Source organism: Apus apus, chromosome 17 (assembly GCF_020740795.1).
Source record: "Apus apus isolate bApuApu2 chromosome 17, bApuApu2.pri.cur, whole genome shotgun sequence".
Lineage (NCBI taxonomy): Eukaryota > Metazoa > Chordata > Aves > Apodiformes > Apodidae > Apus > Apus apus.
In genome coordinates, this window is record NC_067298.1 from 11,924,761 (window position 1) to 11,951,169 (window position 26,409).

General features: G+C 47.4%; 1 protein-coding gene across 4 annotated transcripts in view; it reads right to left on the bottom strand.

Moving 5' to 3' along the window:
* Positions 1-26,409, bottom strand: part of RNF213 (ring finger protein 213) — a 50,408-nt gene that overhangs the window by 14,129 nt on the left and 9,870 nt on the right. For 2 of the 4 annotated variants that reach the window (XM_051635118.1, XM_051635119.1), the window contains exons 11-45: positions 25,976-26,174; positions 25,260-25,315; positions 24,847-25,000; positions 24,221-24,361; positions 23,574-23,672; positions 22,655-22,777; positions 22,108-22,288; positions 21,306-21,479; positions 20,946-21,086; positions 20,055-20,659; positions 19,595-19,760; positions 18,839-19,056; positions 18,183-18,323; positions 17,827-17,988; positions 16,257-17,397; positions 14,655-14,848; positions 14,108-14,260; positions 9,846-13,439; positions 8,891-9,027; positions 8,481-8,576; positions 7,938-8,056; positions 7,251-7,373; positions 6,549-6,634; positions 6,060-6,207; positions 5,555-5,690; positions 4,930-5,118; positions 4,336-4,475; positions 3,764-3,915; positions 3,192-3,404; positions 2,652-2,833; positions 1,783-1,903; positions 1,572-1,672; positions 1,143-1,322; positions 477-640; positions 283-385 (exon numbers count right to left, since the gene is read on the bottom strand). In XM_051635118.1, coding sequence (XP_051491078.1) covers positions 283-385; positions 477-640; positions 1,143-1,322; positions 1,572-1,672; positions 1,783-1,903; positions 2,652-2,833; positions 3,192-3,404; positions 3,764-3,915; positions 4,336-4,475; positions 4,930-5,118; positions 5,555-5,690; positions 6,060-6,207; positions 6,549-6,634; positions 7,251-7,373; positions 7,938-8,056; positions 8,481-8,576; positions 8,891-9,027; positions 9,846-13,439; positions 14,108-14,260; positions 14,655-14,848; positions 16,257-17,397; positions 17,827-17,988; positions 18,183-18,323; positions 18,839-19,056; positions 19,595-19,760; positions 20,055-20,659; positions 20,946-21,086; positions 21,306-21,479; positions 22,108-22,288; positions 22,655-22,777; positions 23,574-23,672; positions 24,221-24,361; positions 24,847-25,000; positions 25,260-25,315; positions 25,976-26,174 — 10,032 coding nt within the window. The remainder of the gene's footprint in view (positions 1-282; positions 386-476; positions 641-1,142; positions 1,323-1,571; positions 1,673-1,782; positions 1,904-2,651; positions 2,834-3,191; positions 3,405-3,763; positions 3,916-4,335; positions 4,476-4,929; positions 5,119-5,554; positions 5,691-6,059; positions 6,208-6,548; positions 6,635-7,250; positions 7,374-7,937; positions 8,057-8,480; positions 8,577-8,890; positions 9,028-9,845; positions 13,440-14,107; positions 14,261-14,654; positions 14,849-16,256; positions 17,398-17,826; positions 17,989-18,182; positions 18,324-18,838; positions 19,057-19,594; positions 19,761-20,054; positions 20,660-20,945; positions 21,087-21,305; positions 21,480-22,107; positions 22,289-22,654; positions 22,778-23,573; positions 23,673-24,220; positions 24,362-24,846; positions 25,001-25,259; positions 25,316-25,975; positions 26,175-26,409) is intronic. The other 2 variants (XM_051635120.1, XM_051635121.1) reach the window with 2 other exon arrangements.

The window sequence follows — 26,409 nt, forward strand, 5'->3', positions numbered from 1 at the left end:
TCCATTGGTCAGCTACCTCTGGGTCACCCAAGCCACCCACAATAAGCACAGGTTCAGGTTAAGAACAGCCAGCTACACCCTGGCACAGCCTGGGCATGTACTGGACACAAGCTCCAAGCAGACCAGCCAAGCTGCATAACTAATGCATAGGCACAGGATGAATGTCACCCTGTGGCAGTTCAAATTCAATGAGTAGCATGAAGTGAGGAGAACCATCAGACTCTGGTCTGATGAAAACCAAAGCTGAACCAAGTGTAACATCCACCATTTGTCTGTGCTCACCTGTACTTCAAGAGGAGCTTCAGCATTACCGAGCGGATCATGGGAGTCTCATCCACTTCCTCATCAAATGGGGACAGGAATTTTGTGTAGATCTCCGGGTGGTCTGAGGAGACACAAGAGATGAGCCCGACAAGTGACAAAGTGGCAAGAGGATCAGGTCCATGAGGCCGAGCATCAAGGTGAAGGGAGCTCACCTGAACCTTTCAGGAGGACTCTGTGAACAAACAGCAGGTCAAGGAGCTCTCTGATCACCTCTGCCTCAGGGGGCTCATTGTCCTTGAAGCACATGGTAGTGACCACATCGATGAAGAAGTTATTGCAGCACTGCCGGAACTTGGCGTTTCTTGCTATGGCATCTCTGGGGGAAGGCAAAAAGCATGAGGGCAGCATTCAAACACAGAACCACCCCAGTCATGGGTGAAGCAAGGCAGACACAGCCAAGTCACTGAAGTAAGGCCCTTCTCCAGCTTTCCAAAAGGCTGTTTTTGTGCCACACCTCAGTAGCAAAGGCTGCTCCATGCTGACAGGCAGGACCACGAAAGGCAACATGGTGCCAGGTACCTTCACTGAGAGCTTTGTGCTGTCACAAAGCAATCCAAGGTGACAAGCAGTTCCCCTGTCCCATTCAGCCACTGACAGTGCTTTAGCTTGACCATATTTTGTAACTAGTTTTCTTATAGGTCCAAGGCAACTTCCTCCTTTCTTTTGAAACAGTAAAGAGAAAAGAGACAGGACCTGCTCATGCTCCAGAGAGCAGAGTTCCCTCCACCCATTCTGCTTCTGCTGGCAACTTCGGAGCTGCCAATCAGAATTTCCTCACACAACCAGCCTGACTGCAACACTTGGACAGGGTTAAGTACCTGAGCTCCACAGAGACACTTAAATTCTCATCCTCAATGGCCACTCTGCAGCACGGACAGTGCATCTGTGCTGGCACGAGCCACATTCGGATGCACTTGTGACAGAACACGTGGTAGCAAGGGAGGGAGACTGGATCCTTCGGCTCCCCCAGGCAGATGGAACAGGACCTCAGATCGTATCTGTAATTCAGAAACAGCAACAAACACAATTGCTCCAATGTTGTCTAACCAAAAGCCTTTAATAAGATACTAATCTGCAAGTAGACCAAGAGGAGATAATGCAAAGCCTGTTGGCTGTCTGCTTAGCTTCAGGGTGCTCTTCACTTGGCTTTTATGACATTGCATGTGGCAGTGCCTTACACCCAGAAACAGGCTGGCAACAGAGGCACTATTCCTACCAGAGCCTGCAACTTGTCTCCATGTCACTACCTGTAGAGCCTGCTGCTGAATTCCTCCTTACATTGGCACAGAACTTTCATCACTGCAACAAAAGTTGGATGAGTCTTCATGTCTGAGCCGTGCTGAAAACACTGCAGAGGAAAAGGACAAAGCTGAATGACTCAGCTCTAAGACCAGAGACAAAAATTCACAATATCAGCAGAGCCAAACAGGGAAGAGGTGAAATCACCTCTTTGCTTACCTTGCCAAGTAGTAAAGTGTATTTTTTCACCACACTGTCAAATCCTGGCATCAGAGTATTGACATCAAGCAACACATGTTTGACAAACAGGGACATGGACAAGACCCGGTTCCAGCAGACTCTGGGGGAAGGAAAGGGACATTTCTCTGAGCTGAGAGAACCAACAGAAGGGCAGTATGAGGTCACTAATAATCTCACTGCTTTTTGTGCTCACCACTAAAGCAGTTGTGCACTTTAATGCAATTTCTTCCTTTGCCCTTTGGTTTTCAGCCCTGGCTTTTTGTCCAGGACAAAACACATACCAGCACCTCACATGGTGAGTTCATGGCACAGGAACCTGTCCTGAGACACTGCAGCAGAATGAAAACCACTGTGAAGACGTTCTCACACCTCTAACTTCTACATTAAGGAAGTAATTTTAAAAACTATCCACAATTAACTGTGCTTTCTTCATTTTGCTTAAACTAAACAAGGTCTGTGAGAAACTGGGGCAGCTCTATGGGCTTGTCTGCCAAGAGACAAGACTCCATCTCAAATGCATTGAATTTCCCCATCTCTCAGTGTTTATGCACATGGGATGAAATGAGGAGACATGGCTGGATAACAGGAACCTAAGAAGAGCTTTAAATACCTTCTGAACCCAGCTGGAATGCACTGAAGGACACTACCAGATTTAGAAGGAGAATCTACATGAGATAAGGAAAGAAAATCTGGCTGTTGATGCTTGGTCTGTAATTGAGCCTAGCAGGAACCTGGACAGGCTTGAAAAGTCCTTGAGAAAAGCAGCACCAGAGCAGCTTTCAACCTGTACTCATGTTCTGAACAGCAAGGCAAAGGATTCAGATTGTCAGTGGATCTGAGGTACATACTCAAGTTCTTTTAGCAGCTGATGGCACCAACTCCTGCTCCTCTGAAGATCCTTCTCCTTACAAAGAAATTCCAGAGGCATTTGAAGATTCTTCACTTTCTGCAGCCAGATCTCTGGGTCAGTTCCCTCCACTTGATTCTCCAGCTCCTCAGCACACGCTGTTGCAGCTAGCACATCTAAAACCTAGACACACACAGGGTGTAAGGATAAGGCACCAATTGCATTTCAGAATGATTTATGAGCCCTGGGTTCTCCATCTGCTTTGCTAGAGCACATGTTCTACTGAATAATGTTCTACTTGATTCTCTTAAGCTCTGGAATGCTCATGGCTCAGATAATTAGCACATCCCATTAACTGATGTGAAAGCAGGGCAAACTATTTTAAATCCTGCTAGTAGCAACGATAACAGAGCAGATTATTCCTGAGGATTCTGAGCTTGTGCTTCCTACTTCACTGTTCCTGAAATCAAAAGGAAACTGAGCAGCTAATTCAGTGAAGACAGAGCCCTGAGGATCACAAAGTGTCTGACAGTGACTCTACCATCTCTTTATGAGATTTTCCATCTCTTGTCAGGTTAATAAGGTGGTGAACCACATGGGGGTGGACAGCCAGGATCCTGGAGAAGTTCTGCAGGCGGCTCTTGAACTGGTTGTATCCAAGGTGGACCCAAGGCAAGGATGGCACCATCTCCTCTCTTCTGGGAGATGCTGCTTTCCATTCCTCTATGCAGGATAAGAATGCACTTCGCAGACACTGGAAGTTTAGAAAAGAGTTAACATAATTAAAAAGAACTTTTATAGCCCATTTTGTACTGGAAACCCTGGGAAAAATCAATCCTCTGAAACAAGAGAGTCAGTATTTTACGAGGAGAGCCTTAAATGATGCCTCAGCTCATATGGGTGCTCCTGTGGAATTGCTCTTCTGAGCAAGGTCTCAGCAATTTCAGCAGCCATTCTGTATCAAATACATCTGCTTTGTGGCCACCCTGCTATTAGCCTGTCTCAGAGGGGATTTTATCTGAGAAGAAAAGACTGATACAGAAGGGCATGTCCATGGGCATCACACTCTTCTCTCCATCCAAAGGGTTCCCAGCTCTTGTTCCAGACACTGACCTGCAGCTCTAGTGAGGACACACCAATGCTCAAGGCTATAAAGTCTGTGATGTAGCACTGGAAGAGCATCTGCCTTTCTTCCTCAGTCAGAGCAGAGATAAATTTTCCCAATGCAGTTTTCTGGAAGATATCCAGAAACTTCTCAGCTTGGTCTGGAAAATGAGAATGTAGATTAAAACTCCGTATTAGGAGGAGCCTGGGTTTGACACAGCTTCTATCCTCAAGAGACTGACACCTAATTAATCACTGATGCATATGTAACTCCCCTCATTCAGAGCACTAATGAGGGATTTGGGGCCAGGCCTTCTCAGCCCAGGCACCAGGGTCATATTTATGGAATCTCACCTTGTTCTTAACTTTTGGCATTTCCACAGCCTTTTGAATACAAGGGCACAGAAAGAGTAAGAAGCACAAAGAAAAGCTACTTGGACAAAGCTCTGCTGGCTCCTGTGAGCACAGAGATTGAAGGTGGCACCAGATTGACAAAGGTAGAGGCATAGTAGTGACAAACCAGAGTTTACAGGGCAAATGGTGGAGATGCTCTGTGTCAGGAGCTCAAGCCAGGCTCTCACCTTCAATGTTCTGGATGTACTGAGCTTCCAACCACATGTCATCCAAGTACTCCTTTATCCTCCAGCTGAAGGGCATTTCATTCCCAGCATCAGCAGACACCATCATGTTGTTCTGCACCAGAATGATCTCTGGCTGAGAGCTAGGAGATTAAAAGCTCATTAATAGACTAGGCTCTTGCCTGGGAAACACATTCAGACAGAGGCAGGAAGGTGCAGAAACCAGAAAGTTAGACCCAGAAGGGAATGGGAAGGGGAAAGAATCAAAGGACTCATTAATACAGCTGATCCTGCTGACTCTGTAGCATTAGGACTAGCTCAGCATTCCCTCGCAAAAGGGCTGCAGTAGCAGGACACGTGGGCTTCAAGAACTGGGTAAGAATGGTGACTATGCCAAGAGCTGGAGAGCAAAGCCCAGGAGCACCAGGGACAAGGTAGAAAGAACAGGTTGGTGAAATGACCCAGGACTGCCCTGCTGCCCTCAGCACAGCACAAGGGAGCAACCAGCAGTGCTCCTCTCCTGTGTGGATGCAAACCAGTGCTGGACTGGTCCGTGCTGCCAGCCAAGCACTCCTGCTGCTCCCTCCAGGGGCTCACCTGTTCTTGCCCACACTGTAAGGGACAGTCAGAAGTTTTGTATCACTGAAGATGAACATCCACAGGTTTGTCACCCACTCAGCTGCCGGCCTGGCCAACAGCTCCAGGTTCCCATTTCTGTCTATGACAGAAATCAGGAGAGCCAGGAACGGAGTGATCACACTCTGGACTCGCTTCCACAAGGTGTGCCTGTGGGGGCAGAAAGAGATTAAGACACCCCCAGGAAAGGTGAGCAACAATATCTGCAAATCAGGAGGTGGTTGTCCTGAAAAAACGCTGACATTTGCATGTGAGAAACTTCTGATCCTGCCTTCAAGGCAAAGAAACCACCATCAACAAAAACCTCTAGACTTCTCTCTCTCGTGGCTTGTCTGTAATCCCACTGCTCCTCTCACAGCACTTGTGCATTTGCCCATTCCTGCCCCCGTACAGCCCATTCAGCAATAAGTCACCCTCCCTCAGGAGCCAGGAGAGGACAAAACTGCCTTCAGAAAGTTTCCAGCACAGATTGGAGACTGACATTGCAAATATTCAGATTACACAGAACTGCTGTCTCTGCTGCACAGCTGCCATTTGCAGATGTTTCTTGGGAGCCTGCAGGTTCCAAGAGCGTTTCTGTGCTCACCTGAAGGTGCCTGCCTCCTGGAGAGCACTGCTGTTGAAGGCTACCCGAAGCACCCATTTTTTTGGGTTAAGAGAATTTTCCTCTTGCTTCTTCAAAAGGTTGGAGAGACGAGCCTTTGTTATCTTCAGGAAAGAGGCTGGAAAGCAACAGGGAACTTGCATTTTCTCTTCTAATAGCATTGGATCAAAACCCAAATATCACACTGAGCACAGCATTTTACAGTTGTGTCAATAATTGGCTAAGGGGAAAATAAAAATCAGCCACCAGTGTTAGCCCAGACAGAGAAAAAGCCATGCTCTGAACTCCAGGAAGAGCCCTACAGCCATCAAAGGAGCAACAGACTGGAGCACAGACACATCCCTCCTTGGGAGATTGCCTGGGAGATCCACCTTGTCCACAATACAGCATAGACCACTGACCTTTGGGCCCCCAGTGAACTAGCTCATGTTTTGCTGGTCCCCTAGACCACCAAGGGCACTGTCTGCTGCAGCCAGGGGGCACACACCTTTCAAGTCATCCTCTTTGGACAGAAGACCAAGGAGTATCTTAATTCTCTTTCTGCTTCGGCTAAGGTCTTCATTTTGGTCCCGCAGCATCCCCACAGCACCCTGCACACAGGTCCTCAGGAGCACAGTGGTGTCCAGGATTTCACCCTTCCCCGGAACAGCATGAAAACAAGTTCATTACTCTTCAGCCTTACACCCTCCAGGGTGCAGAAAGACAACAGACACTTACAAAGCTGATTTTTAAAACACAGGAGTGTGAAATCACTAAGGTATTAGAGGGTCCTTAGAATGGTTTGCTTCTTTAATGATGCTGACTTTGATTGGGCTGCAGTGGGAGGAATTTATGTCTGATCATTAACATGATACAAATAATCTTCCTGATGGATTTCAAGTGAACAGGGATACAAAAGGTGTGTTGCACCTGTGGATGGCAAAGTGCAAAGAGCCATATTGACAGCTGAGAAGCAGACAACATGTTCTGAACTGACCTCATAGTGCTCTGCTTCTGGCATTGGTGTTTCTACCTCCATTTCATTTTCCTCCTGTTCTTCTTCATTCACAGGCAGAGCTGAAACTAAGGAGTAGACTTTATATCAGAAAGAAGCAGTACACTTCTGCATCAGTCAAGTAACAGTTTATTTAACAACTGGATCCCAGAACATCTGCCAGAAATCCATCATCACCTGCATGAGAAGCTGAGATCCACCTCTCCAAACACAGCTAAGCTGCTAAGGCTGTCAAGCCTCAGGCAGCAAGAACTGGAAGAAACAAGACACTAAATGCTCCTGGACTAAACTCTGCCAGAATCCTGTAGGGCAGGATGGTGAAAGGAAAAAGTGTGAGAAAAAAAATGAGGTAAAATAAAAAGTATTTTCTAACCTTGCTATAGGTTTAGGTCTATATTCACACAAGATATATTGTCTGGAGTGATTCCCTGCCAGGAGTCTCTGAACAGAACAGAGGGTGCTGAACAGAACACTTGTCAAAAGGAAAAACCACCAAATGATTCAACGTTGCTGTAACAAACTAAACAGAAATACAAGTTGGCAGCCATGTGGGGACCCCCACAAAGAACAGATGCTGAGCAGGGAAAAGCATTAGGTTCCACTAGCACCAAGTTGAGACCACATGTCCCCTCCTCTCCACCAGTGTAACACCACCACTGGCTGCAGAGCCAGCATGCAGCTCACCTTGGGTTTTACCTGAACCCTCACAGAACATCTGGCTGATGGTGAAGTTCTGCAGGGCAGTCAGATCAGAGATCATGTCTTTGGATCTGCGGAGATCATCTATGTGCACTGACTGCCACAGTCCTAAAGGCAGAGGACCAAAAAACCAAATCATTTTGTGCCTGCAGCATGCTCTTCTAGAAGAGCTTCCCTAGAATTATCTCCCGGTACCTGTGGGCTAGCAGCTCACATTCAGAGTTTGCCTACTTTCACTTCTTGATGTAGAAAGAGAAAGCAGCAATGCCCTTTTAACACATACTCTGTCTGCAAGGCTGGGAGGCTCCCAGGACCCACCACCCATGGCAGGAACCTCTCTGCTGAAAGCAGAACACAGGAGGACATACTCAGGAACCTCCTGGAGGACAATATGCAAATGCAATTAGCATAATGATTGCTGCTTTCCAGCTGGCTAGAAAGAGGACTCGTCTGTCAGTGGGCAAGGTGAGGAGCTCTCCCAGGAGATGAGGACTCCAAGGCACTGACTCCCTGGGGGCTGTCCCTGTAGGTAAGGGAAGCAGCTCTTGACAACCCCCAGGGCAGATTCCAGATTTTAAGCATTAGAAGGGAAAGTGAACAAATGAAATGTTGCTTTGGTATGTTTGCCTGAAGCCAGCTGAAGAGCAAGGAGCCATGGTTGGCCAGACCCACCTCCATGGAATCCCACATAGGATGTTCCTCCTTCCACCCGGGAAAGCTTCATAATAAAGTAAACAAAGACAGAGACTTCTCCCAGGTCCACCTTGTTGATCTCATTAACAACAGTGTATCTACAACAAAGAGGAAATGTGGTTGACAGATCACAGGCAGACAGAGGTTCATGGCCATGAGTCCTTCCTGTGTCAGAGGACAAAAGTGACTCACTCACCCCTTCCCTCCCAGCCTCCAGTTGTGTCCCAGTGATACCCCTGGCCCTCAGCTCTTTGGGGTTTCTGCAGCCATTGACAAGAATTCACACTTCAAAGGTGATTTTTTTTGGTGATCTGACCCAGCTTAGGGTTTGGTTTTTTTTTTCACTTGGGTTATGAATTCTTATTTGAAATACAATTAGTGCTTCTAGATTCATTCCAGTACAGAATAAAGAAAGGATTACTCGCTCCTGATTCTGCAGTCCCCAAATCAGCACTGAATCAGATGGGGGTGAGGAGACACCAGCAGAACAGCAAGCTGGGAACCACTCCACACTTGACTTACTTGGCTGAGGCAATGAGCTGGGCATTCTGAGAGCCATCTTCAAAGTCTGTCTGGATAATAAGGACTTTGTTTCCTGATGTGGCATCAAGGAAATCTCTGAAGAATGAAAGGAGATTCAAAAGGAGTCACTAAGTGTAAAAACAGAGCATGGAAGACTGTAGAAGTAGACACTCCACATTAGCTTTGGCTGGTGCAGGCAGGAGGAGAGATTAAATCACCCTCCCTACAGGGATGCAGAACTTCAACAGCCCATCTGGCTACGATGGAGCTCAGAGTCAGAGCCAGGCCACTGCTCAGCACAGCAGGGCCACCTGCCTCCCTCTTCTATATGGGTTGCTCCAAAGGTTCTGCCCATGCATCCCCCACCCAAGCAGCCCATTCAGAGCAGGATGATGCACACCCAGACTCACCGGATGCCCTTCAGGAATGAGTACTCTGTGTCAAACTGCTGTAGAAACAGGATTTGAGGCTTCTGTGCTTTACCCTGCACTTCTCTCTCCAGACAAGCAGCGTCAGCGCTAGTGAGGAGCCTGGAGAAGGTGGTGACCTGGGAGTGCAAGAGGTAGGTTTGCTCTTTGCTTGGGAAAGCAGCAGACCCTTTCTCATCTGTGCTCCCAGATGCTGCTACCTTGCTGCAGAGCTGGACTGCACCCCAAAAAAGGCCACTGCCAGGTATCCTGACACAGTGACTCTTGGTGCTGCCAGAGGTGGGGCCAGAGAGGCAGCTGAGAAGGGGCAGCCCAGGCTTTGAGGAGGTCCTGGTGAAGCCCTGTAGAAGTTCTGTTCCTGCCAGGGAGCACCAAGTCCTGCCCCACAGAAAGCACCTTGTCTCCACATGAAGCAGGAGAGGGAGAAATTCTCCATAGCCCATCACAGCTGAAGCCTTTTAGCTTTAGTACTAAGCAAAAATAAACCAGAGATATCCCCATTAAAGGCCCACAAGATCTCTGGCTGTTTGCAGCTCAACTGGGCTAAAATCTTTTGTATCTTTAAGCCCAGAGGCAGAGAGAAAGAAATGAAGGTTCAAAGGCTCTTGAGGACTTTCTGCAGCCAGCAGCCTGTTTGGCAGGCTGTGTTCATGGAGATAGAGCTACTTTCAAAGCAAAGAGACACATCAACCACCCAAACTCACTTCAAACTCCCACTTGTCAAGGAGCATCAAATACTACGTCACACAGGGGAGGCATCAGACTCTCCAGGATGCAACGACCCACCTGCTGAAAACCCAGCTCTGCACACCAGCTCCTGGGCAGCAAGGCCATGACCAAGACCCCTCTGGTGTAGCCGCAGCAGAGCCCTGGCAGCACCAACCAGCCAGCTCAGGGCAGGCTGGGGGGTTTGGAGAGGACACTGCAGAACACTCACCTCTGTGAAGACGGTCTGGCAGCCAGCCCCAGTGCAGACGTGGGCTCGGAGGAAGTCTGCGAAGGAGGTGTGCTGCTGCTGCCTGAAGTACTGCCTGGCCAGGGCACCTGCCACGTGCAGCCCCACTGAGCTGCAGCGCCGGATGACAGAGTCTGGGGTGGCACAGTTCAGCAGGGCCAGCTGGCCTTCCCTCACCACGCGGGACAGGAGCTCACCAGGAGGACACTCCTGTTTCAGCTTTTCCGTCACCTGCAGGACCACCGAGGCGCAGGTGGTGGAGTGGTAGCCCACAAACACATCCGAAGGGCTGTACTTCTGCTTGCCTATCAAGTGCTCTTCTGCACTGGCTGCAGTGAACTCATGCACCCACTTCTGCAGCTCCTTCACAGCTTCTCTTTGCCCCTTGTCCAGGACGGTACTGATATCCAGGTAGTGCTTTTCCAGCCTGTTGATCAGCGGGATGGGGAAGTGCTTGTACACCACGTCCTTCTCCTCAATGACGATCAGCCGAAACCTGGGGTGCACCCGGCACTTCACCCGGTGGGTGCCCAGCCCCAGATCAACATACTTCTGGCCAGCCAGGTACACATAGTATTGATTGAGGGCATCATAGAGGCTTTCATAAAGGTTTTGCAAGTTGAGCAGCACAACCATTTGGCCAGTTTCCATGCAGACCTTCACACGGTTGATGTTCCTGCATATCTGGGTATACTCCTGGTCCTTAGGGAAGCTGGAGCCAAAGATAATTTCTGGCTGATGTCGGGCAGTAAAGAAAGCTTGCTGGAGGATCTGCAGCGCTGCGTAGTTCTCAGTCAACACGAGCAGGTACCTGCAGTCACCAGCCTCACCACTGCTCTGAATGTTCTGTCGCACCAGATCAATTCTACTGATATCATGAGCACGAATTTCTCCTTTTTCTGGTAACTGTGAGGTGAATATTTCCAAGGCATTGACATCATCTTTGCCACCAAAGTTACGAAGAACAAGTTCTGCTATGTCTTGAGGCGTGGGATCACTTTTGGTGCTTTTAGCTAAGGCAAAAAACATCTTTATGAGGCTGTAGTAGTCACGCAGACCAAAAAACTCCCTGTCTTGGGCCTCGCAAATCTTTTCATATGCATCTGCAAAGTGAGAAAAATACTGTTCAATCTTCTGCAGAGCCCCTCGTGCTGAGCAACAAATCCCCTTCGCACTTTCTACAAGCTCTTTTTTGCTGGGGTCACCACGTGAGACAAAGATGCCTCGATTCATTTTAGCAGGGTCCAAAGCCCAGTTGGAAATCCCAATGAAGCCAACCTTTTTGTGAGGAAGAGGGACATCATCTATGCAGCCATCTTCCAAAAGGGGATGCAAAGTCTTCAAGGGCATTTTGGGAGAGTCTTCTGCCAGCCCAATCTCATCCAAAACCACCACTGAGACGTATTCCTCTAAGTTCTTCCCTTCCTGGAATCGAGCACAGTGCTTGAAAGTGCCTATGATGCCCTCTGGAGTGGAGAGAGGGCTGCACTGAAAAGACACCAGATGGATCTGCTTCAGGTCCTTGAACAAATCTGACTGGGCTGCTTGGCCCTGCATAGCATCAGCCACAATGGTTTTTGCAAGGGATTTGGAGCTCCCAGGCTTCCCAACAAGGAACAGAGGGATTTTCAACTCAATGCAGATGACCATCATGAAGACATTTTCCTTTAAGGCCAAGTTTCTTGCTATGGTATCCCGGACTTGCACGCCACTCAGGAATAAGTCCTGCATCAGAGAGATGTCTTCCAAAATCTTTTTCTGGTTACTGTAGGGTCTTGGAAGGACCTTGCTGATAGCACTCCTATATTCCTCCTTCTTTTCCAAGGATGCATGATAGCAGACCCCGACTGCCAGCACTAAGGCCCAGATGATGTCGTTTCTCTCATCGGTGCTCTTTGAAGGTTTCTTCTCAGCAAGGTACTTCTCCAGCTCTCTCAGGAGCAGCTCACTGTGCCTGTGAAACCACTTGAAAACTTCCATGCAGCGTTCCACGTCCCGCAGGCTGACGAAGGTGCACTCATCCTCCCTCCGCCTCATGTACTGCTGGGAAGCAAAAAGCACTTCTGTGATCACCTCGGCCTCCAGCGACGCCATCGGGACGTGCTCTGTAACTCTCTGCACAATCTGCTGAATATACATTTTTTCAGTTAAGTTGTTCAGCTGCCCAAAGTCCCACACTAAAGGGATCATGCTGGGTGGGAGAGCATGGACCCGGTACACAAGCTGTCTCAGGGGAATAGATCCAAGCTTGTCCTTTGTCTCCTCTGCCGTGACACGGTAGCCCAACCCAGCTAATTCCAGGCGCTGGATCATCTTTGGTGTGTGCTTACGGTAAGGGTTGCAGGCTGCTATGATCTTCAGGCCAGAGCCAGAGACCAAAGGCTGCCCCTCTACTGTGTGGTCACACAGAACTTCCTTGATGCTGCTTACAGCCTCTGTGGTGTTGGCTTCATCAAAAAAGAGGACTGTGTCCAACCCGTGCTGCTCCTTGTTGATTTTAGCAAGGGCTTCTGCTTCTCTGATCCTGGCATAAATCATCTCTGCAGTGGTACCTCCGTGGACTTTCACAAGCCTCATGTTCTCTACCTCTAAATAGCTCCTGCGTAACTTGCACAGAAACTTGATAAGTCTGGTTTTCCCACAGCCTGTTTCTCCCATGATCACGACTGGGATGTTGCACCTGAACCGCATCTCAATAGCCAGGATTTTCAGCATGTTGTCCGTTGTCAGCTCGTATGTCTCATCGGGGTCAATCACCCAGGGGATGCCCAAAACCATGCAAAGCTTCTCTAGCTTCTCGTGACGAGGCAACTGGTCAAATGGAACATTGAAGGGAACTCTTTGGAGTAACAGGCCCTTGTACAGCCTTGTAGTCATGACATTTCTCTTGATAATGCTGCCATCCAAAGGATTAATGGCATCAACACCGTGATGGCCATTATGCTGGAAGTGGAATCCAATGAATGTCATAGACACACGATCTTCATTGAAAAACAAGTATGGATGAGGCTCAGACTCCCACTTTTTCCGAATGCGGAAAGGAAGAAGATCTTCTTCTGCAATGTTCTCCAGGTGGAAGGCCTTCCTTCCTGAACTTTGATCAGAAATGTTTAGGGAAGGTGTTGCAAAATCCCTTGCCATTAAAATCATGAAGGCAACGACAAAGGTTTTGAAACCTTGCAAAGTGTCCTGGATAAAGTCAGGGTTGCAAAAGACAGAAGCTTCACAGTCTCTCAACTGAGTGTTGAGAAACCAGGTGAAGTTTCGCAGTTCTGCCCAGGAGGGCTCCGTGACCCCGCAGTGCAGGAGGAGCTGCTGCAGGCATTCTGCTGGGCTGCCCTCCACCGAGTGGGCTTCATAACAGAACATGTCCAGATCCTGCCCCTGGTCAAACCTCTTCAGATACTGGAAAGGTCTCTGGAAGGCCTCACTGCAGAATTCCTCCTTGTCCATTCCTGGGTCTGAAACATCCCCAGACTGGTTCCCAAGTGTCTCCATTTCTAGTACTTCCTTGGGAGACTTGCATGTTACTTTAGGGAACACATCAAAGAAATTAAACTTGTGGCTCACTGACATCTGGAGTAAAGGAACAGAAAAAAATGTCATTACAAAGCTGTAGCCTCAACCTTCCTCAGGCTGTTTCATCTGTTCTTAACAGTGCTCTTGCCTAAAATTCCAAGGCCTAACTGAATACCAGCAGCTGGCCTATGTAGCCATGACACTTCTTCCACTGTGCATCACTTCTGCTTAAAAAATTAATCCTGTTTCCTCCTGCAGTCTCCTTCCTGAAGCCCTTTTGTCAGCTCCAGCCCCCTCTCAGTGCTACCTCAAAGAAAACTAAGCCCAAAACCTGTTATTTATCCCTGTCATTTCTACACTGTTCTTATAGCTGCCTATAAATATTCTGCTGCTTTCAAACATGCAAAGTAACATGGGCAAGACTAGATTTTGCATTTTTGTTTCCTATAAATATTTCAGTGGGGCCAGTGAAGCTTGGACTAACAGGCCTTCAGAGATCAACCCAAGAAAAACATATGACAGGTATAATTTACTGCCTGGTGTTACCATCACTTTGTACAACAGCAGAGACATCCCTTGGGATGCACAATGTCCCCTGATACAGACAGGGAGTCCCTATGCTATGGTTACAGGTATAGTCTCTGCAACTCCTGTGTAGCTACATACAAACATACATGCAAGATGACTGAGGGACTGAAAGCAACCAGGTGCTGCTGTGTACATACATGTCTTGCTGCTTTCTTTGACACTGGTGATACCTCAAGGATTTCAATGATGTACAAATGGCTCTGCTGCCGTAACCACATATTTCCATTATTATCTGTCAGGTACTGCAAAACCAGCAGCTTGAACAGAAACTCTGGAATTCCTCTTTGTACCTGTCACAAGAGAAGACAGAAAGGCATTTCCTCTTTATTTACTCATCATAACTTCATGGAATCATAGAGCAGTTGAGGGTGGAAAGGATCTCTGGAGACCATCTTGCCTGACCTCCCAGCTCAAAGGCTCAGCTAGAGCAGTTGTCCAAGACCATGGCCAGTCAGGCTTTTAATATCTCCAAGGTTGGAGACTCCACAGCTTCTCTGGGCAACCTATTCCAGAGTTCAGCCACCTTGATGGTAAAGAGTTCTTTATGTTACTGACTTACACAACAATTAGAAAACACATCCTAGGAAATGGCTTACTAAGCAACAAAAGCTTTGGAGAAACAACGTCTGGAAGGATGCACATAGAACTTGTAGGATAAGGCAGCCATGGGAGGGATGTACTTACTGAAGAGGTGATATCAAAATGGAATATCATGGGCTTTGTCTGATGTTCTTTCTTCAAAAAAGGCAGAAGAGATTTTAGCACTTTATCTTCATCCACTTCTGGTTCAATTAGTCTGATGGTTTTCAGAAGTTCTGTACAGTCAGGCTGCTCTTCTTGCAGTCTCTCATGTAGCCTTTTCACATACAGAGATTTCCCTGTAATCATAAAAACCCAAAGGAATTAAAGTTATCTTTATCAATTACATCCTATTATGATCATAACAGAAAGAAGGAAGTTAAAGGCTCAAGCACTGTGTTCTCTGAAATTTCTGAATTTTAGAAGAAAGCCTAAAACTGATCAATTTGCCTAAATGTGCAGCCTGGAATCCAAGCCATTGTTGTTGTTGGCCACTGAGGGCTGTCACTATCCTCATGGATTTTTTTGCTTAGACTACCTGAGGAAGAGTTTACGTTTCATTAGGACTTCAATCTACTCTGTTACAAAGTTGCCTCTCAAGCCCAAACATGGTGGAGGGGAACGGTTGCTGTCAAGGAGAAAAGCATCCTACAGGATAAGCTGGGAAACTTGAGGAACTGATTTTCCCAGTGACTTTGTTGCTTGCAGCTGGCTCTAGTCTGTATCTGCTGGGTTTGTACAGACTTCCAGACTGGAGCTGAGGCAGCAGCCATTTCACAGTTAACACCCAAGAGCTGCCCTGGATTTCTGAAGTTTGACAAATAACAGAACTTGTTACCAAAACAGTTTGGGATTTTCTCACTGATCCCTGGAAAACAGTGTAGCACACTTTTCCCTTGGAGCCCAGCCATTTTCACTGGGGTGGTATTCTGTCAAAGCCCAGGAGCAGTTGGTGTAAGGGAAAAGCAAGGTCTGACGTTGCTCCTGTGTGTGCACTAGAAACTCTTCAGACTCAAAGCTGACACAAGGAGCAGGCAGAGCTGGGCAGCCAAGGCACTTTCTGGACCAGTAGTGTCTACCAGGGGACAGCAGCTAAGGAACAGGGTGAGAACAGAGATGACACACAACCACTCTTTCCCAGTCTTTTTCCAGTGGTTTGCAGCTCAGGAACTCCAATGTCAAAGATAGCATCTTTGTGTTTGTAGCACTTCACAGATGTTTCTCTCATGACTTTATCTAATAACTTTTTAAGCCTGTGTAAAGCCTTGGGTTTCACAATTTAATGAAGCACTGGTTGAAGAACCACCTTTTATTTGCTTTTCAGCCTGCCAAGTACTTCCTGCCCTCCAGCTTTTTGCATTAAGACAGCCAACCATCCCCTCCTAGGCAAGAATACCAGCCAGGTTTTCCAGCCCTTGGCCCATCTCACATGTATTTTCCTGCAGGCATGTTTTAACCTCAGGTCAGATATACCTCATCATAACTAGTTTATGTTAAGGATATAAGTCAGGTGTCAGATTAGCAAGATGAACCATCCATAGAGGTGTCTGTGGACAAGGCTTACAGCTTTCACCTCACTCCACTGACTGTAGTGTGAATCATTCTTTTTTTACTAGATGCTTATCACTCAGGCAGAAAACCTGGCAAGGTGAACACTGCTCTGGTTTTCAACACTCAGCAGACCCCACTTGGCATGCGACATCTTACCCATGCCAGCTCTTTTGGAGGACACGATCCCAACACACATATTGTCCTTGAACACAGAAGCAGCTGATCTCGAAGGCTGAGCGACTCTGTAGTGGTGCTGAAGGTATCTCTGGATTTCAGCTAGTGACCTCTGGGGTATCATGTGCACCTTGTACTGGCTGAAGACAGAAGGGATGTAGCTGTGCTCCCTCTCGCTGCTGCAGAGGATGAGGAGGCGGTAGGCACTGTTGCAGTGCTGCAGGTGCTGGAACAGCTCCTCTGCTCTGCAGCTGACATCGTAGCTCAGCTCATCTGCATACAGCATGGTGTAAATTTTCTGTCCTCTGCTGCAGGGAATGAGGCACCTCCTGAGGAAGAGCCCCACTTGCTCTGCAGTGGTCTGAGGGGTGCACAGCAGAACTTCGTCAAAAGTGGGAAGGGGCTGGTGGGGGCTGTTCATGTAAACAGCCAGAGCAGAAGTGAGCACCTCAGAGCGAGGGCACGTGATGAGGTTGGGCTGGCCAACGGACAGAAGATCCTGTGGAAAGTCTCGTGTGACATGCTTTGTCTCCCAGCTGGCCAGGTTCCTCAGCCACCCACCCAGCGTATCAATATCCAGGCAGTTTGGAAGGAAGGAGCCCATGTTGCCCATGTAGGACTCCCAGATGCACCTCAGCTGTGCAGTCAGGTCCTTCTCCCTAACCAGCCGCATTTGCAGGTCAGAAATAGCCCTCCTTGAACTGGAAGGCAGCTCTCTCCTGGAGGCTCCAAGGACATCCTGCTGGGTGCAGTTGTGTTTTAGGAAGGAAAGCATCATCAGGGCCCTCTGGCTGGGCACCTCCTGCCCCAGCTCTGTGCACAGATAGACCAGCTGCTCAGCACTGTAGTAGTTCAGGTAGAAATGCTGGAGCCGTTTTTCATTCATGAAGCTTTTCCAGCTCCCCAGGAAACTCTCCATTGTCTTGCAGATGCTTGGGAGCACAGCTGCCACATCTCCTTGCCCTTCTAGCACAGGGATCAGTCCCAAAGAGAAGTCCATAAAAACACACGACTCCCTTTTGGGTGAACAATACAATTGAGCAAGCCAGGAGCGGAAGAGCATGTTCCCAGCTGAATAAAGGTCTATCAAGGCCTGTGCAAGTCTTTGGACATTGGAAAATATCTGTGTGAGGGTAGAGGAGACAAAAAAACACTAAGTTGATTTGCCAAGACAAGCCCCTTTTAGGAAACCACAGAAAAGAATTCAAAGGACAGGCTTTGGTCCCAAGCCAGGTGAGGCAGGCCTGACCTAGTAACCAAAGACTCTGTGGCTTTTTAACAGCAATATCCCCAGGAAAACAGTAAAGAATCCCCAGCTTGCTCCAAAAGCCCAGCCACCCTCCTGGCCAGGAACATTCCCAGAGGATGGGGGTACCAGACTACTGTCCAGTCTCCAGCTTAATTCCACCATAACAGGGAACCAAAGAGGCAGGAACACCTGCCTGCCACTACTCCTCCCCAGCAACTCAGCTGTAAACCACAGCTTTAACAGCTGCTATTCAAGGCAGAATCCAGCCCCAGCACCACTGAAACACTGGCTTTGAAATCTGACCTCAGAGAATCTCTCCACCTCCAAGCCTTGCTCTCCCTTTGCTGACATGAGCATCAGTTTGTTCTGCAGTTCACGGAGCTCTGCCAGAGAGTATTTCCATGATGCCTGATTATCCCCAGAGCTCCCTGGGAGGGTGAAGCACAGGACGTTGTCCAAAGAGACCTGACAGAGAAGAAGTCATTAGTGCTGACGAACACTGACGCTCTGCTCCCGAGGCTCAGCGAGGGGAGCACTTGGCAGCAACCCCCAAAAAGGAACTGTGCAAGGTGGGAGAGGAGCTGCAGCACATTGCAGACAGTCATGATCATGAGAGCAGTGTTATCTGCAGGAGGGGAGGGAAAGCCAAGCAGCCTCACCTTTTGGCCATCGGCTGGTGCACGGAGAACATAGATCCCTCTGCTATTGATGGCAGCTGCCAGCGACAGAGAGGACAGCTCCACAGAGCCGTGGCTCTCCTTCACTGTCTTCAGCCACTCCAGGTGCTGAGCTGAAGCACGCTGTGGGGAGAAGAGACAAGACACTGCCTAGCACAGCTTTTCAGGATGACGTGTGTCCTGGACAAACAGCTTGGGCTGGTGGAAAAGCTTCAGGATGGGGAAGGAAGACAGGAATGACCATGGGCCACAACACCATGGGAGGCTGAACAGACAGAGCCCACAGTGCTGCAGTGCCTCTTGCTGTAGATCATGCCCTGCTGCAAAGACTAAGAATCCCACCCCTCCATCTGCCTTCCCTCTTCTGCATCCTCATTCAAATTCCTGCAAGAGCCAAGCTACACCATGTCATGGTGGAAAGCCTCACCCGTGCTCTAGAGAGATCTGTGCTGTACCAGCTACAGCTGCTGCAGTGAACATCTGTGCCACAGAAATATAGGACATTTTTCTTACAACACCAAAAGCTGCTGTGATGTCTCCACACGAGAGCAATTTGCCCTGTGCAATCAATCTTCCAGACATTCTTGGAAAGCAGAAATACAAGAGGATGCAGAAAAACCTGCTCCAGCAGGACTCACCAGTTTCTTGGGAAGATTCTCATCACTGTCCAGGGCTCGCCAGAGCTTCTTCAGACAGTGCATGAAGTCCTTAAACCCTGACTCCTGCCTGAGCTCATACAGCAGGGAAGAGTAGCCATGTACAGTGTCATGGAAAAAGGCCACACGGTCCACATCCGTGTCATTCTCCCCAGCAGAGATGGAGGCCAAGTCTACAAATACCTTCAGCTCATTTATATCTTAAATGAAACAAACACAGGAATGAAGAGCAAATGAGGCAGCTTTAATGCAATTCCACATCACCACCTTTCACAGAAAATGCAGAAGGGATGCCTTGGAACAGCATCTCCTGTGCAACCTCCCTCCACCCACCCTGCCAGCAACTTCACTAGCCAATTCATCCCCACTAATGACATCCTGGGCCCTGGTTTTTCTCCACATTGCCACAAACAGCAGGTTCACAGGCAGGATGGAAGCAACACAAAGGGTGTCTCTCTGCACGTAAGACAACTAAGCTGGCAGACCCAGAGCTCAAAGCACTGCCCAGCTATGGAGCAGGTGCTGCATGGGACTACTGTGGCATGGGCATGCTTAAAAGGACAGCTTCATAGCATGTCCCACAAAATCCTTGAGATGCTTGTAACTATCAATACCAGAGGCTGTGGCGGCATAAAATAGATAGCAGATGAGTCAGGGACATGGCATTCCTTCTGCCCCCACACAAACTGGCATCCCTTCCAGTGCTGTCTGGCTAATTCCTGGGTGAGCAGCACACACCTTTCAGTGCTTCTCTGACCCAGCAGACAAACTCCTTCTGCTGGGCCAGCTCCCTCAGACACCCCCGGCGGTTCACAGTGATCCCCTGCAGCAGACTCTTGGCAGACACAAGCTCAGGGCCGATGGAATCCAGCGTCTGTGTCTTGTATGAGTCAAGCTTTTCAGTCTACAAAGCAAGTGGTGCAAACAAACATTCAGTCTGAAAATGGGAACTACAACCCATTCTCCAGCAGGGAAAAGAAAGCCCTCTGCAAAGGCACACCCCAAACAGGAATAGCATCTTCTCCCTTCTCAGAAAGATTAAACAAAAGCACTTTGTTTGAACACTTAATTTTTATCTCAAGTATTCTGGGACAAGGAAGAGCTCTTGACAGACTGATATAGACTTGCAAGAAGGTTAAGATTTACCCAAGCTCTCTAGCCACCACCCTGACAGTACAGAGCTGAAGTGGATACTTACTATGTCCAACAAGTTTTCCAGGATAGTGAAGTCACCAGAGAGGTTTAAATTGTCTTTGACATGGGCAATGATCTTGGCAGCATCCAAAGTCACATGCATTTCATGGTACTGCTGGATCTGCTGAAATCGCTGATCCACCCAGTCGCTGGCTTCTCCAGGTCTAAGCTTACATATGGTATTTAGTTCAGTTTTGATATCTTCAGGATTGCTTACGAATTCCTGAAAGATTGTATCAACTGCAGAAAGTGTGAGACTTCCAGACCGGAGATCATCATACAGCCTTTCATAGCTGGCAAAGCACGGGGTGATGAGACTGCTTAAAACACCATCAAGGTCCAAGGTAGGAATGTCCTCCTCCTCTCCTGCACTTTCCCATTCCTCTCCATCACTTTCCCACTTTTCTCCTAGAGTCTGTGCTGCTTCCTCCCAGAACTTCTGGAAGATCAGGCTATCCTTAAGAGAGTGCATTTTCTGGGCAAACTTCTTCAGCTCTGGACTCAAGCTGTAGTAGGTCTGCAGGGGTCTCCTTTCCACAGTCACAAATGTGTTTAGTCTTTCTGAGCTAAGATCTTGCAAGTGTTCATGTTCCACTTCATGTACATCCACTTTAAAACAGAGAGACAGGTCAGATATTGGATATTTAGCCCATGTCCAGCTTCCTTCACCTCATCCACCGAGTTACAAAATGCTACTGGGCATGTAGACTCCTACAACTGTCGTTTGATGCATAAGCACTCATTTGATCCCTTAAATGCTCTATGTTTACTTCCCCCATCCCTCCTCATGCTCACTGTGATTTAGAATAAAACCTGTTTACAAAGCCTAGTAGCGTTCAGAGAAAATTATGTTTTCTGGAGCTGCCACTTTCAAATCACTCCCCCCCAACACTACCTTTCACAGATGCCTGCACCTTCCTACACATGCTCAGAAAGGTTCCTATTGCTTTTTTCTCTTCTTTGAGATGTGTCAATTCTTCCCGCCTCCTCTGCAGCAATTCCTTCAGTTCTTTGTCTCCAGGTAACTGCTGGTGGTCTGAAAAAAACCTCAGCTGTAGTCACAAGGCAGCCACTTCCCACCCCCTGCACCCCCTTGGATTTGCAGCACCACAGCACAGTGAAATGCAGACAACACACTGGAGCTGGGAGCTCCATACGAAGCACAAAGCCAAGGGCAACATTGCTGCCTGCTGCAGCACCTCAGTAGCATTACTGATCACTGAAGCAGGTTAACAGATCATAATGGTGCTCTTACTTATCTCCCAGATACAGATGAACTGCTTCTCATGCTGGAAAATCTCCTCCAGATGTTTCACAAGGATACAGCCTTTACAGAGGTCATGGCTGACATTCATGAACACAGAGTCTGCTATGGCCATTATATTCTTGGCTTCATCTGTAAGTTTCTCTACAAGCTCTTCATTATTTCCTGTTGCAGAAACAAAGCATGAACACCTGAGCATGAACACCTGGTCAGCCCTACTTGGCAAGAACTGGGCATAACCAGTAACTGCTCAGTGTCCTGATGCAGAGTCCTTCCACTTCCCATTCAAATCCCTACCTAAAAGCCTGTGAACTCATCATCACACCACCCTCCAACCCACCCCCCGCCATGCTTTTCTGAACAGAAATGGCCAGGGTTTCAGGAGAGCACTTCAGAAACCTTCCCATGGAGAGCCCATACCCAAAAAAACCTGTGGAGGAAACACAAGCCATTTTGTTCGATTCACATGACAAAGACTTTTGCATTTTGGTGTAGCAGCAACTTATTAGAACTTCTCAGAGAAAGAAGTTATGTTCTACAAATACACATGGACTGCAGGTTCAGCAGTCCAGTACAAATCCTCAACTGGCCACAGTGGATTAACACCCAAGGAATACCAGCTCCCTCTCCTTAGCCCTTCCTCTTCAGTAGCAGGCTGAATACCTCAAGCTTTCAGATAGGAAATAAAACAAGACCAGGACACTTATTATATATTTGTTTACTACTCTGCAAAGTGGGAATGGCAAGTCAGAAAACAGCTTTCCATAGACTGCTCTAAATCTAATAGACATACCATGGAAGCTGAAGACATGTTTGATGTCAGGCCACGTCAGCACGTGGTGCAAAGCCTCATCAAAATGCCCCTGGGACCATTCACTCTCAATTGGCCAGGACTTCACAATAATAGCTGACACAAGCTTGCTAAACTGGCCTATGCTGCGGGAAGGAATCTTCTCCAGGAGATTGCTCTCAGTCTGTTGGAGGCAAAGGAGACAGAGGGAGGAATGAATCAGTGCTCTGGGGATCAGGCACTGATGACAAGAAGTGACCAAGTGACACCTCCAGTGCTGAAGCACGTGCCAAAAAAGGCACATGATGTGACTGACACCAGAAGCCAGGATGGCAAAAGCATTACAAGCATTTTTCATTGTCCCTGCATAAGTGAATCTTCATTTCCTGATTTTTTGTCAATATTTTTGTGTTGGCTTAACAAACTTAAATCATCTACAACAACTCAAGCAATGAGAGACTGGATGTGCAGGTCCCCTTCCACCACAATGCACAGCATTCCTATGCAACAAGAAATTTGACTTTTCCTACCTGGAGGGAAAATACAATACCTGGCAAGCTACAGTTACAGCCTCTATGGCACAATTACAGAAAGACCAGTCAATGGAAGAGTCAAGTTCTGCAAACCAGGGGTGTTGACAGCAGTAGGCTAAGATTTGGTTAACTGGAGGCTCCTACAGGGAAAAAGGGAGATTTCTTATCAACTTTATTCTTTCAGAAGGAACACTTTAGAGAATGAGTGTTGCTACTGAGTCAATAAAAGGTATTAACTAAAAAAAAATTAAGTTTCCCTGTGCAGCCAAGCACCTGCCCGCTTATCATAGCTTGGAAGAGAGATTCAAAACCAATAAATGCCTGAAAAATCTTTTACATTGTTTCCATCTAAAATGTGTGATTAGTTAACGTGCACCTCTTCAAGCCAAGCTTCCACCAGAAAAAAAAAAAATGTCTCCTGATCATACCATGAAAATCAATGGCTTAGAGAATTTTGCAAGTGATGTAGAAAGGAGATGAGGAGCTACAGAAGCTGAGTTCAGAAGGGACCTACACAGTGTGTGCATTTGGGAGCCTTAAAAACAGTTTCTGCACAACTTAAAAAGAGACAACTGCCAACTTTGCTTCTGTAAGACCTTGAGGGCCTACTTTACAGCCACTGCTTCCTAAAACTATAGGGGTGGTAATTGCTCAAAATGTGTCATTTCCTTTAGAGCATCAGGATATCAGTCACTGCTGGAAACAGGTGCAGGTGCTGGAACCTGACACCAAGAACACAGCTCGGGGCAGTTTCATGTCCAGGCTCTGAGCCTCCACAACATGGTTCATAACAGCAATGACAATTTTATGACCAAAGTCAGTGTTTCCACGTGCCCGTTCAGGCTCTAGAAGCTACTCTGTAAGCTCAGCAGAAGACTGACTACCCAGGCTGAACTTGGCCCCTGGCACATGCTACCTGCCCACAGTCCCCCCTACCTCCTGAATTCTTTTCTTCAGATCTGCAAGTAAAGCCTTCTTCCACTCCTTGGTGAACTGTTCATCTGGAAAGCTGATCCTCACAAATTCATCCCAGGCCTGCAGGTAAGGAGCAAAAAAACCAAAAACATTAAGTGCTGAGTTTTAACATTCAAATAAGGCAACTAAAAGAACTATGCTGAGGAAAGGCCCCACACAGATGTTTCCATCCAGAAGATAGAGGAGCACTCCCAGAGCTGCAAAAAGCAGTTTTTAAGCCCAAACAGTGTCAAAATGTCCCAGTTGCTAAAAGAGACATTTGGATGCAACACTTCCACCTTGATGCTGGAAACTGCCCCGGGGAGGGCTGGGGTCAGCTGCTCTGAGCTCAGCCAGATGGAAGGCCTGGAAGACAGCTCAGGCAACACACAGGGTGAGCAACACCTCTTGAAAGAGCCAAGGAAAAGGAGAAATAAGGCGAGGTGAGCAGCAGCAATTACAGCCTCTGCATTTCAGCCCAACGGTGTTTAAAACACTGCCCGTCCTCATCCCGTTCCTTACCCAGCCACAGCCGCTGTGGCTCCCAGCAAGGAGCCCTTAGACTCAGCACCACATTGTTAAGCTAGGGTAAACTACCTATTTATTCATATTATTAGAAGATGACAAACCCGAAGTTCCATGGGAAAAGAGAAATAAACGTGATTCAGAGATTCTTTCAGTAACTCCTTGTTTAAAACATTTCTGAACCAGGTTCGAGTGTGTCCCAGAGCGTCTCTGAACGCTTCCTGCACAGCACCTCTGGGATCCTGCTGCACACACAGGAGAGGAAAAAAACAGAACAGTTCAAGCTGGAGAGCAATGTACAGCTGATTTAAATAAGTCTTCCTAAAAGAGAAGGCCTGAATACATCCAAAGCACAAACATGCCCAGCAACAGTGACCCACCACTACTTGAATAAAGGATAAAGGGAGGCTGGGAAAATGCAGTGCTTAGAAATGGTTTGTGCTTAAGGATGGTTATTCCAGGAAGACAACATACATTTCAGGGGAAATAAACCAACATAAAACAAAACCCATGACAGCCAACCTAGGAATTTGACCTTATTTTCAATGAGAAGACTCAAAAGCGTTAAATGATTTCACAACTTTCTGGAAATACCACAGCCTTGGTTAACTGAGAGTATTAGGTTTTCCAGTTTAAGAATGGAAATGTTCTGAGGCCAGTTTGAGCCACTCTTGTAATACTTCCAGATATCTTGCTCATATCAGGCCCTGGCAGGTTCCTTGGTACTCACTGCTGTGGGCTGAAGTTTGGCAACCTTTGAAATCATCAAGGCAGAAGTGGCAGGAAGCATGTAGAACTTTACAAACTTCACACTCTTGCAGACCATCTTGTGCAGCTTGAGGCAAGAGGTCAAGCAGGACTGCCAAGAGCAAGTGTCCAGAGCTCTGAGGGACAGCAATAAAGAAGAATTTGTTTTCTGCTTGGAGGAAAAAAAAAAAAAGAAACCCCACCAAATTCAATACAGTGTGAGCACAACCATCCCTCCCTCAGATGGACTTAAAGTGTTGCTGTCTGACAGAGGAACAGAAACATAGGATTCTTTTATTCATCTAGATTTCAGTGCACACGGTCAAGCTCCAAGTATAATTCCACCCCACAGGCACGGTGAAAACAAATGCTCTCACAGCAGCACATTTCAGTTACCTGGCCTGTTCCTCATCCAAGGTACTCAGCACTGTCTGGACGAGTTTCTCTACTACCTAAGAATTAAAATATAGAAATATTAAAGTGTGGAAGGAACATTACAAACGGTTGTCTCCTTAGCTGAAGGGAGGCTGTGGAAGAGGACATTCAATATTCTTCCAGGTCTTCATCAATTATTTTATAACTACACCCTAAAACTGCAAAAATTATTTACTAGTTGTCAGAGTCAACATGTAGGTGGCTATTACTGTACAACCAAAACCTGCACTTCTTACTATCTAGGGGTTTTAAAACTACTATTACTTCTTGCAGTGTCCAGCTCCTGCTGCCCTCACACAAATACAAGTGTTCTCGTGACAGGCAGGAAATGCTCTCAAAGCAGCAGCACTGAGCCCAAACCCCCAAGAGCTGTGCAGAACATCCTTTCAAGGCAGTCACCTGGGGATCTCAGGGCTAAAATATTTGTCATCAGTAACTAAGACCAAAGCCAGAGAAGCAGGCCCTTCTCTCAGCAATGCCAACATTTTTTGCTACAGATACATTCCCTCACCTCTTCTTAGGAAGCAGCTACTTTTGCTTTTAGCTAAGTGTTAGGCTCTTTGTGCTCTGCCCTGCTATCAACCACATTCCCCTCAGTGACAGCTCTGCTTAAAGGCACACGACAGCCCAGTTTCAGTCTTTATCCCTTAGCTGGGTAAAGCTGCCAGAAGACAAACCTCGCAGGTCCTCCATGGAAGGTCAAGATTCTCTAGTCTGTAAGAAACACCTTGAAGAGCAACTAAGAAATCACTGGAGAAGTCCTTTATAAATTCAGCCAAGCTCTCCAGGGGCAGCACACAGATCCAGGACTTGACCAGAGTTGTATCGAATTCCATCAAGTATTTCTTTTCTTTCATTAGCTGCAGTAGGGTTCTCCTGAAGGGAAGAAAAAACAAAATATTCAAGTTTCCTAGGTACAACAAAAGCTGAGAGCTTGTTCAGCCCATGCAGCACTTTTATTCTCAATCCTGCGTTTTTTTCATTTACAGTTGAAAAATCCATAGAAGACCCCAGGACACAGAGATCACAGCAGCAGTGTCAAACCACTGAGCAGAAGCACTCAAGGAAATAAACTCCAGGTTTTGCTCAGATTCTGCACAAGGCATATCAC